This window comes from Salmo salar, chromosome 03 (assembly GCF_965601325.2).
Source record: "Salmo salar chromosome 03, fSalSal1, whole genome shotgun sequence".
Taxonomy (NCBI): domain Eukaryota; kingdom Metazoa; phylum Chordata; class Actinopteri; order Salmoniformes; family Salmonidae; genus Salmo; species Salmo salar.
The window spans coordinates 29,062,030-29,075,283 of NC_138293.1; the positions used below are offsets into that span (position 1 = coordinate 29,062,030).

General features: G+C 40.6%; 1 protein-coding gene across 3 annotated transcripts in view; it reads left to right on the forward strand.

The window, feature by feature from the left end:
• Nucleotides 1-5,923: 5,923 nt before the first annotated feature.
• Nucleotides 5,924-13,254, forward strand: part of LOC106599254 (rho GTPase-activating protein 21) — a 106,667-nt gene continuing 99,336 nt past the window's right edge. For 2 of the 3 annotated variants that reach the window (XM_014190390.3, XM_082973403.1), the window contains exons 1-2: nt 5,924-6,132; nt 6,882-7,107. In XM_014190390.3, coding sequence (XP_014045865.3) covers nt 7,039-7,107 — 69 coding nt within the window. In that variant the 5' untranslated portion in view covers nt 5,924-6,132; nt 6,882-7,038. Of the gene's footprint in view, nt 6,133-6,179; nt 6,716-6,881; nt 7,108-13,254 lie in introns of those variants that run through there. The other variant, XM_082973402.1, reaches the window with a different exon arrangement.

Sequence of the window (13,254 nt, forward strand, 5' to 3'; positions counted from 1 at the left end):
GAATAGAACCCACTACCTTGCCATTGCAAGCACTATGCTCTACCAACTGAGCTACAGAGGACCAGTAAAATAAAGTGTCTTTATGTAAGCTTTTTGTACTTTACTTTGGCCACTATGGAGCTGCTCACCAGATTGAAACCCACTGTTCATCACGTCTCACTTAGGCCTTACCATGTATCAAGCTATTGATACATTCAAACCCGAAAGTCATACCTTATTCAACCAAAATAATCGTGTGATGATAGTATACCATAGTCATGGCATATTTCATATCCCTGGGCGACTATTACATGACAACACAACTCTAAAATTGTTGTCTTCATTTTCTGTCCTTTCACAGTTTCTTGGTCATAAACACCTGATCTTCCTGGAAGCTTTTTAGGGTTCTGGTTGTTTCATCTTGTAGTGGAGAAACAGGTCAAAGAGACAACTTTACAAGGTTTGAACTTGCCTCAGCAGACTTTGACCTGGTAAATGCAGTGAAAAACTAGGCCAGCAGCAGAAAGAATAGAGATACTAAAAGGAACAAAAGAGAGCAAGTTGTGTGTGAACTGCTGGGTCCATTGTATACATCTGACATAGGATTCCACAGTGTTAAGCAGCGGGACAAGCAGTGTTATAAAAACAAAAAGGTTTTGTCTGTTTACCTGCTAGTGAACTCTCTTATTGTATTTGATAAGTGATTGCCTCTCCATATAAAATGTTACAGCAGACAATTGAGACATTGAAGACTACTATCAATATCAACCTATTCCAGATGTATACATTGTTGGTTATGTCATGTCACTTACACCTCTAAAATAGAGCTGGCCCTGCATGCCCATAAAATGTAAGTATCTCTTCTTGCCACCACAGCCCCTCGCAGAACCGTTGGAAGTAGAACTGGCAGCCGTTGGCGGTAGAACTGGACAGGCAGGGCAGCATTGTGAAAGTCCCTTGGCCAGGATGACCTCCTTGACAAAAGCCACCAATCCCAGGAACAGGTGGTCCCTTCTGTTGGGAAGGAATGAAAGGGACATTTGTCTGGGCCCTGAGAAAAACAGCACTTTTAAGTCCCTCCTTTCAGGTTTGTGTGTGAGTCCAAGTGTGTGAGTATGAGCGTGTGTAAAATTGAACAAATTATAACACAGACCATGTCATTTTAATTCTCCCCCAAACATATCTAAGTATTAAAGGTTAAACTAGCACCTACATCAAAGTACTCTGAAAAAGCAAAATTGTAGAACCTACATGCTGTAATTCCAGTATAGTTCAGTCGGAGACCCCAACCAAAGAGGGTAATAATGATTGTATTGGATGGTGGGAACTGTGCATGCCTCTCTCTCATACAGTGGGAATACACATTCCACAGCCACTACCATCCACATGCCAATCCCTTCTCGACCCCACTGAACCAGCCACCACGTGACTATTGTAATCTGGCCAAGCAGTTGTATATGTATGAGTGTTTGTATAGGTGTTTGTGTGACATACATTTTTTGTATTGGTCCCCCGTGGGAATTGAACCCACAACCATAGCATTGCAATGGTCTACCAAATGAGCCACATCATCACATCACATCATCACAAACCAATTGATGTCTCAATGTACTCAATTAGTGTATTGGTCATTGTTTTTCTTCATGGTGATGGAAAGTCTACAGGTACAAACCTAGATGACCAGCCTATGTACAATACAGTAATGTACATTTAAATTAAGTGTTTAGTAAGGATGGTAAATTAATACTGCATAAACAAGTGGTTGTTTAATTTTATTTGATCAAGAAAAATATTTTATTTGATGTGGATGTTTTGTGTCTTTGCTCATAACTTTGCACCTTTTGATGTAAATGTTTGAGGACAGGGTTTTGTACTTTCTGGATCCCATTAGAATGACAATTGCAGAAAAAGGGACAGGGCAACAACTATTACAATTCCAACTATAGAATCCTGCAAGATACTGTTCTTAATTATACAACTACCTTTTTTGCCAAAGCAGAGATGCTGAAAAAACTGTTGGTCCGCTAGTATTAGTAAAAGCCCAGTGCACTACTTTTGTGAAAAAATATTTCTTTCAAACATTTTTTTTTCTTCATACTTCTTTTTCTTCTGATTTCTCAGGGGGTTCTGCAGCATTTCAGAACAATTTTTGTCCTCTGAGTTGTATCACTTTGAGTGCCCCAAAAGTTAAAAAGTCCAAAAGGTTTCTGCCTCACTAGCTAGGTTTCCATCCAATTGGTGACAGATCTTTATGCCTATATTCTAAAATCTGCATAAAGACAATATGCACATTTTCCCACCAGTGGGAAACTAATTTTACAGACACAAAAAAATCCCACCATGTCGAACGAACAAATGATCTGTCGGCATTTATAAAATCTACCGAAACTGCCGGTTTATTAACCACGTTTCCATCCACAGTTTTTATTCATATAAATAAAATCAAGATGTGATGGAAACAGGAAGTTTCGGTACAATTTTATAAATGCAGACAGATAATGTGTCTGTTCGACATGGTGGGATCTTTTTGTGTCAGTAGAATTTATTTTGCGAGAAATGCCAGTGGAAATGCCCTTGTGGGCAAATATTTATATAATAACCATCATATGGAAGTAAACTTGGAGTCACATTAAGATATGGTGTGTGGTCCTCCCACGATGACTCCGGAAACCATGCAGTTTATTAGGTTACAGATTAAATAAATGATGATGAACTTCACAGGGTGGTGAAAGTGCACGGTGATCTTGATGCTCGTTTCCAATAAATATTGAGGGTATATTCTGGTGACATGACGTTTGACTGCCATTTGGCAAATAAAAATATTCTCACTCTTATCCATAATAATCTTATCATGCAGACTAGTTTACCCACAAAGCCTACCCACACTATATCTGCGAGCTGTTGGCTAGAGAGCACGTGTAAAGACCAGAGTAGGCGCATTTGCTATTTAACGCAACAGTTTTTGTGGCAAAACTATCGGTAGAGTTGATTTTTATTCGGAACATGAAAACATAAGTGAAAAAGTACATTGTGTGCACTACATCATCACACACTGACTTTTATCCAAAACAAGTCTATTTGGTGGAAACACACCACTGGTGGGAAAATTCTCATATTTTCTTTATGCAGATTTTTGAACATTTGCATTAAAATCTGTAGCCAATTTGATGGTAACCTAGCTAGTGGAATAACAAAAACACCACCTCATGTGGCTTTGTAAGGAGTCATACGATTGGTCGAATTTTAAAGCAGAAGTTTCTACAATGATTGTGATTGGCCGGGAGCCATGAACGCTTTTGTGGTGTCAAGCTTATGGTCATGTGACAGCAGTGTGTAGGAGGGAGATTCCTAGATATGAGAAGTGTGCAGGAGGACATCAGACAAAGGAATTTGTAGTATTGGTGGAAAAAGTTGTGTGTGTAAACTGTAGAGGTACCCATGGTGCCGGAGATCAGAGGTGTGCTGTCAGAGAAAGGCGGGTTGAGGTTGCCACGATCAGAGTAGTGCAGAAGGTGTCATATGCTGAGGCAGTGAAGAGAGTGGTAGAGGAAGGTGGGTCCAGGGTGAGGGATCCTAAGAGGATCCCTGTGTGTAGGCCGAGGTGAACAGAGAGTGAAAGGAATAACGTACTTCAGTAAGGTTGTTTTTTTGCATTCATGGCCATGGTTGTTAATTGTACCGCAGGAATGGAACAGACATCACAGAGGATAGATGTCTTGGTCGCAGCTGCAGAGTACTTGGGTGCAGTGGCAGATTTAGGTTTAGGCGACATGGGCAGCCGCCCAGGGCGGCATCTTGCAGGGGGTGGCACGGGGCGCCCGCATAAAAAAAATCGGAATGGTGACATCAATCATCAGGTTTGCAGACGACACAACAGTAGTTGGCTTGATCACCATCAACGACTAGATGGCCTACAGGGAGGAGGAGAGGGCACTCGGAGTGTGGTGTCAGGAAAACAACCTCTCACTCAACAAAGGAGATGATTGTGGACTTCAGGAAACAGCAGAGGGAGCACCCCCCTATCCACATTGAAGGGACAACAGGGGAGAACGTGGAAAGTTTTAAGTTCCTGGGCGTACACATCACAAACAAACTGAAACGGTCCACCCACATAGACAGTGTGGTGAAGAAGGCGCAACAGCCCGTGTTCAACCTCAGGAGGCTGAAGAAATTACAGATACACAATCAAGAGCATCCTGTCGGGCTGTATCACCGCCTGGTACGGCAACTGCAAGGCAACCGCAAGGCTCTCCAGAGGGTGCTGCAGACCGCAGCACAACACATCACAGGGGGCAAACTACCTGCCCTCCATGACACATACAGCACCCGATGTCACAGGAAGGCCAAAAAGATCATCAAGGACAACAACCACCCGAGCCACTACTGTTCACCCCGCTATCATCCAGAAGCCGAGGTCAGTACAGGTGGATCAAAGCTGGGACCGAGAGATTAAGAAACAGTTTCTATCTCAAGGCCATCAGACTGTTAAACAGCAATCACTAACTCAGAGAGGCTGCTGCCTACATTGAGACCCAATCACTGGCCACTTTAATAAATGGATCACTAGTCACTTTAAACAATGCCACTTTAAATAATGCCACTTTAATAATATTTACATATTTTACATTACTCATATCACAAGTATATACTGTATTTTATACCATCTATTGCACCTTGCCTATGCCGCTGGGCCATCGCTCATCCATATACTTATATGTACATATTCTCATTCACCCCTTTAGATTTGTGCGTATTAGGTAGTTGTGGAATTGTTAGTTTACTTGTTATATATTACTGCACTGTCGGAACTTGAAGCACAAGCATTTCGCTACACTCACATTAACATCTGTTAACCATGTGTATGTGACCAATAAAATTTGATTTGCGCGGTTGGTTTTCTATCGCTCATTTGCACGTCACGTCAATGATATCATGTCACTGTGTGGGACTGTGGGTCAATTAACCTTTGCGGAGTGGGCGCCCTGATTCTAGTTTGTGAGCTAGGCAGGCTACTGCCTGGGAAGGTCTCCCACCCAGAAGTACGAGATGGGGAGGGGGGTGGGAGTAGGTTGACCTCAGGTCTCCCCACTGGAAGCCTGAGGTAGGGGGAGCGGGGGAATCTATCAAATAGCTCACCTCTAACTTTGTACAGTACTAATGCAATTAGTAAAATCAGTCACACTACGAAATGCTACCAAATAAACCACAATTCATTCATAATACTGTGAATATGTAGTTTCACAGACATATCATTGCATTTTTTTCTGGTTTGTGCAAAATCGTTAATAATAATATAAAACCAGTCTGCACACCACCAAGGTGAATTGGTTTAGTCTTGACTCTTGGTTGACAGTGTCGGGGGATGGGTAATGTATTGATGCTCGTGTGCCAAATCAACACAAATTTGTTTCTATTTGTCTTTGTTACTTCTTTTTGATATTTATGAGTCTTATTTTTGTATATATTTTTATATGTATATAGTACATGTTATGATTATTTATTTGTGTTGTTCCAAATGTCTGAATAAAAAAAAAAAAAAATTGTGTTGGCGGGGGGCGCTGAATGGGGGGTTCGCCCAGGGAGCCATACAAGCTAGAGCCGCCAGTGCTTGGGTGTACGAGATTTTACTGCAGAAGAGTTACAAGATGTTTTGAATTATAGTGTCCCATCCTCCCAGTCTGCTGGCCTGGAGTAGGATCAGATGAGGCAAAAGTAGCAGAATAGTGGTGAGGTTTTAATGGGTGAAGGGTTAGTTGGTAGGGCAATAAATCAATAAAATCCATGTATTTTACAGTGTGATGAAGTCATACTACAGAATAATAGGCTGATACACAGCCAATACAGTAGTCGGCGGCATGGCCCTAGACATTTGTTTGCGGACCGTCATAATACCAAAGAAGAAGAAGAAGCCTTGCCGGGAGTGGCGCTGGCGAAAAGAGGATGGTCTTTGGCATTCTGGAAGACTTGAACTAAATTCTAACTTCCAGCAGCCGCGTGTCTCCCCGGAGTTCGGATGGGATACATCTGTGACTGTATTTCGTTAGGATATGGAAATATGATTGAAACTGACACTGGGCCAGAATTTTATTTGAGTGATTTTTATGGGTAATAAATACGTTTCAACACAGTCTGTAACGTCGCTTTTCACAACAGGTAGGTTTACTTTAGCCCATTAAATAGCATGCTAACGTTAGCTAGCTACCTTAGTCACATTGCACGGATATTTTTTTTTTAATGGCAACTACAAACTTCTGAAGAATAGCCAGCTAGCTTGTTAGTTAAACAGGTTCCACACGTTTGTTTTGTAATGTTAGATGTAGCTAGCTAACTACACCTCTGACAACTCTTGCTGTATCGTGTCATCTGTAATTTGAACGTTCTCCCACCCCACAACGAAGTTGTTTGTTGAGGAAAACTTTGGCTTCTTTGTATTGATCGGATCCAGCTAAATTAACCGAGTTCAGCCAGGGCAGGAAAAGAATCGGCGACCAACGTAACGACATGCCTGTGTTTTTACCACTTGACCTGTTTTACTTTATCAGATTAGAAAATAACTAGACTTATAGTACGGTGACCAGTGAAATTCGGTTCGAGCACAAAAACAACAGGGTGGCAAGTTTTGCCTCACGAGTTAGTTACTAACGTTAGTCCGCGAGCGAGTCGCATCGATCGGCTTTGCCTCCTGCCTACTCACTTGTTGCTTGGCTTGCTGGTAATAACCTAGCGTATTAGAAAGGTAATAGCAAGCACATTTTTGCACTAACCTTAGTTATCATTTTCACATTTCAACTATGTTTATCAATGTTTGTTAGCTACAATTGGAATATAAATTGTATTGTGTATTTCAATACAGCAGTCACTAATGCAATTCGTTAATTCAAATAAACTTGTTTCACATTCAGCTCAACAATTTGGACCAGATACGAGAACATGGATTACGGTGTGAACTGGAGAGACGAATCTTAACGTTACTTGGAAGACTCGACTGCTGTCTATTTGCTGGGATCTATAGCTTTCGATGTGTGCACTAAAGGATTGTCACCTCTTGTGTGAAGTGAAATGATGGCGTCACGTTGGAAAGGTCCATTTGATGAAGAGGAGAGACTGACCAGACCCTCTTTGTGCAAGGTACATAAGCCCCACTCAAATTCATGCCCAAAATTCCAACATTTTACCACCTTAAAGGTTGTTTTTGGGTGATCCAAAGTTCTCATGGAAATTGGGGTCCTGGAGATGATCAATTAGATGTAGGTTAAGCTACAGGTAACTGCCAAAATAAAGGAAACACTTGAGTAAATTATGGGGATACAAAGTATATTGAAAGCAGATGTTCCTGAGTTAATTAAGCCATTAGCATCCCATCATGCTTAGGGTCATGTATAAAAATGCCCAGTTGCCCATTATTTTGGCTACCATAGCTAGAAGAAAAGATGCCAGCTTCAAAGTCTGCTCACTTGCAAATATTCCACTAAATTAGATTTTGACACAATAGGAGTAGGCCTAACCTAAGCTTAGTTCTCAACCCAGTTAAGGTCAGCCTGTTCCACCCACCTCAGCTCACGTAAGCCTAGTGTATGTTCTTTTAATCCAATCTATGTCCATTTAACCCAGTAAAACCCATTTTATCATGGGTCATTTTGACCAATCACTGATATTGGAGTGTTTAACTGCTGTGTCTCTAGAGCAGACGAAACATACTATAGTGATGCATCCAGTGTAGTTTTTATCCACAGTTAGTGTGCCACTAGTGAATGGGTTGTTTTTCTCTGAGGAGCCCTAACCTATAAAAGCTCTATTAGACAGAACCCCCCCCCCCCTCCACTCCTGTGATCTGTACCTCATTAAAGCCCAGGGCTTAACTTGTTTAGCAGCCATTTACAGAGCATTATATGGCTCTCTGATGGATATCGGAAATTGGATTGAGGACTCTGCTTTCTTCCTGTAGGCTTTGGGTTGTCTGTTATGCTCAGTCTCTGGTAAATATAGAGATGGGTTAGCTCAGGCTATTTTATCCTGTTTCATTTCTCCATTACCCTGTGCAAAGACTGGACACTGTAAAATGTGTAGTTTAACACTGTGTCGTGTTCTGCTTTCTTGCCGATTTTATACAAAAGTTCTGTTTTCCTTTTGATGGCACTCCTAACAGGGAAGTAATGATTCACCGCATCAGTCCTGGTTCAAATGTTTAAGATATGAGTTCATTGGTCTGGAGAATTCCAAACAGATCCAAATGTAGCATGCATATGTCAGAAAATCGGTACAAAAGTTATGAATCGCCGGTTTACTATCTTTGTTGTTGTTCATCAAATTACTTTCTTTCTACCTTCCGAAAATACCTCTACTTTTGTACAGCATCCTCCTTGTCTAATTAAGCATGTAATTAGGTTGACAGTCATTGATCTACAAGTAATTTTGCATGCCTAACAACCCCAGACAATATCAGTAGCCTAGTCAAACTGCTCGCTGTGCACAGCTTCGTGTGCTGACCAATGAGAAGTAGGCATATTCCTGATCTGGCACATCTATGCATCACCTTCAGCATTCAAATAAAAAAACATTTGTAAAAAAGAAAAGCAAACTAACTGATAGTGGGTTGGTTGATGCCCAATTTCCCTTATGGCTCAGCTCAGGTGCCTACATACACCATAGACATACTGAATACATCATTTACACACACATACAGAGAAGTCAGCTCAGAGAGGCCCAGCTCAAAAGCACCTCAGCAGCAGATTTGAATTTAAGATCGGTGTCCGGTTGTTAAAGTCTTGTTAATTTAACTGTACTGTCCAATTTACAGTAGCTATTAGTGAAAACATACCATGCTATTGTTTGAGGAGAGTGCACAACAACAAAAACCTTGGCAACCTTATCATGGCAACTGGTTTGATACATTCACCTCAAGCTAAATAATGTACTTACATTCAGTGATCTTGCTCTGATTTGGCATCCTGAGGGTCCCAGAGATAAAATGTAGCATTGTTTTGTTTGATAAAATCAATTTTTATATTCAAATGTATGAACTGGGTTCTACAGTTTGAACCCCTGCTGTGTCTGAAAGGGAAAGATGCACATCCTTGACCCCTAATAAAACTAGTCAATCAGACTGTAATGTTTCAATGAACTGAATGAGTTCGTTGATGGTCACTGGAAAATGTTATATTTTTCAATTAAACTCCCATCACATTACGAAGCCAGATGGCCAGCGTAGAGCTGGGCGATTATATAGAATTAATTCGTTTTTAGTGTTGTCACGATACCAACATTTTACTAAAGATACAATACTAGGCCAAGTATCACGATACCGAGTTGTTAAAAAAAAATCTGTGGCCCAGCGTCCTGTTCGCCCCGCACGCATGTTCCCTATTTCGAAACGTTCTGCGCATGTGCTACGCAAAAACCTGTCACTGAAATTCACAATTCTACTCAATACAACACATTGAATTTAACTTTATACTGTTCAGTCTATAATAGAATACAGAATAGACTGGCTGATTTGCTCATATTTGCAAAGACCTACCTGTGTTTTGGCTGGAGGAAGGAATTAGAGGTCGACCGATTATTCGGAATGGCCGATTTTTAATTAGGGCTGATTTCAAGTTTTCATAACAATTGGAAATCGTTGTTTTTGAACACCGATTTGGCCGATTTTGTATTTATTTATTTTTAAATTTACACCTTTTATTTAACTAGGCAAGTCAGTTAAGAACACATTCTTATTTTCAATTACGGCCTAGGAACGGTGGATTAACTGCCTTGTTCAGGGGCAGAACGACAGATTTTTACCTTGTCAGCTCGGGGATTCAATCTTGCAACCTTACGGTTAACTAGTCCAACGCTCTAACCACCTGCTTTACATTGCAATCCACGAGGAGCCTGCCTGTTAAGCGAATGCAGTAAGAAGCCAAGGTAAGTTGCTAGCTAGCATTAAACTTATCTTATAAAAAAATGATGTGAAATGACTAGCTAGTTAGCGGGGTGCATGCTAATAGCGTTTCAAACGTCACTCGCTCTGAGACTTGGAGTAGTTGTTCCCCTTGCTCTGCATGGGCAACGCTGCTTCGAGGGTGGCTGTTGTCGATGTGTTCCTGGTTCGAGCCCAGGTAGGAACGAGGAGAGGGACGGAAGCTATACTGTTACACTGGCAATACTAAAGTGCCTATAAGAACATCCAATAGTCAAAGGTATATGAAATACAAATCGTATAGAGAGAAATAGTCCTATAATTCCTATAATAACTACAACCTAAAACTTCTTAACTGGGAATATTGAAGACTCATGTTAAAAGGAACCACCAGCTTTCATATGTTCTCATGTTCTGAGCAAGGAACTTAAACGTTAGCTTTCTTACATGGCACAGATTGCACTTTTACTTTCTTCTCCAACACTTTGTTTTTGCATTATTTAAACCAAATTGAACATGTTTCATTATTTATTTGAGGCTAAATTGATTTTATTGATGTATTATATTAAGTTAAAATAAGTGTTCATTCAGTATTGTTGTAATTGTCATTATTACAAATAAATACCAATTAATCGGTCGATTATTATTTATTTTTTTAATCTGCTTTTTTTCGGTCCTCCAATAATCGGCATCGGTATCGGCGTTGAAAAATCATAATTGGTGGACCTCTAGAAGGAATATACATGCATAATGATCTGCATGTCATTGTGTCAGTAAGGGGAAAACACTGCATGAAACCTTTACTCATAAGTTAACACAGACAGACACACTGTCTCCCTCTCTCTCGTAAACACACACACACACAGGGGCGAAAATCTGATATCCACTTTGGAGGGGACAATTACATGAAATTTTCTCAAGAGCAATTCCTGAGGGGGACACCAAAAGTAGTGCTGTAACACATAGCCTACATTGTAATATGGTAAATGTATATTGAGGAACCAAAGAAATAAGGTGCTTGCCGTACTCCTAACTACCGGTACCCAAAACTACACAACTAATCACAACAGCAATACCATTGCCTTTAACAAATCTTAGTTCAGTCACCAGTTTAAGTTGAGAGTGGGGGTATCCATGGCATTTTCCAATTATGTTCCTATTTTACAAGTCCAAAAAATTGAGAACCTTTCATAATGTTGCCAAACAAAGACTCAACAAACTTACCTGAGACTCCCTGTCTCTGCCAGTCTGTCCCTGCATATCTGTCCCCAACTCTGCTGTCTGTGTGCCATCTGTTGCCTGCTCTGCCTAATGACATCATTGTGAAACATTTCCATTAGAATTTAATTTCTTTCTTATGAACATTTTATCAACTAGTCTTTGAGAAATTAGGCTACTAGGGTTCTTACTATGCGTTTTGGTGTATTGAAAAATAGTCTGATGTCCGTCTTTTATTTTTCTGCCATTTTTCTACCTGGCTGGCTACACACACAGTGTGTAGGTTATTTACAGTAGGAGATGGGCTTCTATCATCTTCAATCATTCTATATGGGCTTCGATCTAAAAGGTAGCTAGCAAATGTGAAACGGATTAAAATGACGAGTTGACAGCTGTATGAGTTCACCATTTACACAACATATGCTGCAACCTTTTGTAATTTTAATAGTTTGTTTCATATTGGCTGGCTTCCAACAATAGCTGAATTTGCCAAGCTAGCGAGCACCAATTCAGTTTCAGTGGTGGTTCCTATAATCTTTGCTACCCGGTTTAAATAAAGGTGAAATAAAATAAATAAATAAAAGTTCCCTTGCGACAATTTAGCTTTTGCAACGAGACCATGAAATATATTTAAGACAATGGTAGATGAGAGTGTAATTGTGTTCAGTTTGGACTTCAGTTTATCGCTAACCTTATCACAGGGACTTTGAAGCACTAACTTAACATCATCTGCATGCTGATTCCATCTTTGACGACGCCACATAAATGGAATAGGTACTAGCTAGCTTAATAGTTAATATTTGCGCGCTAGCTCTGCATATTCAGCTAGTGTGTGTGTGCGCGCGATTGACTGGATGAACCTCACGGCAGTTACGTAGCAAGCTAAGGAACTGGCAGTGGATCAAACCATTGTGAGGCAAAGGGCGGGGGGGGTCGCAATCTTTTGAAACTTAAAAACGCGCTATTAGGTGTCTATAATCAGCACAATTGCTTTCATTGCGTATTATTAATATTATTTAAATTACATAGTTATGTTTCAGTGATATATTGGGGGGGACAAATCATATTTTTCCCAGGATGGGGGGGTCGTGTCCCCCCCGTCCCCCCCGGGATTTCCGCCCCTGCACACACACACACCACTCTCTCTCCCACAAACATACACACTCTGCCCCCAACTTTTAAAATGTTAGACACCAAACAGAATTTAAGGAGCACCAGAATGAAATATGATTTTTATATTGTTTAGGCTTACATTAGAAATATATGAATCCTACCTTTGATGCACATCTCATGAGTAGCAGACCCTTTTCCTTTCTTCCTGTGCCAATCAAATTTGCCTACACCTACTATCAAGTTACCAGGTTGTTAGCTAGCTAGGAAACATGACTGAACAACGTTAGCAACCTGAGATTAGTTTGAAACAGCCAGCAACATGGTTTGTAAAATTATATTAAATGCGTGCGAATCCCCATAGAAAGAAAAAAAGGCATCTGGTAATATGGGTGAACTTTTTTTTAACCGTTTAGGCTAGAGACAAGCAGTTTTCTTTGCTGTAAAACTGCAAGTATGCCTGTTGTGAAGCGGTGCTCCTTTTTCCCTCTGACACTCAGAGGCTGCATGATGGTGAACTTCCAAAGTATACTATGAATGGGATGTGCTCTTGGTTATAACAGGCGATTTAAATGATAAAATGTATGAACATTGCTCGCTCTGCGTGCTGCTCCAATGTTAATAGTGTACATTTCTTACAACAGAAAACTCATTAGGGTCTGCATCACAGCTAAATTATAAAACTGACGCAGGAATAGATGCGCATGAAGAGCGGGACGAAGAGAAGCAGGTGAGGGCTGATGGGGGATGTGGCTGGCTGATTACAGCTGCCACACGTGATATACACATGAATGTGAAGTGGATATTACCTGGACCTGCACATACAGTTACTTCAGTTCAACTGCATTTATAAACAAAACTGACTTTATTAACATTTTATAACAGGCACCAGCAGGTTCAGTAGGGCTGAAAAGAGGTAGTAGTATCATATGAAACGGTACAACGGTATTCTAAAATGTTCGTATAGTAAGTGTCATGACGTTTTGGTACCGTGATATTACTGTGGTACCGGTGAAACCGTGCAATGTATGCTCGCTTTGAGGCAA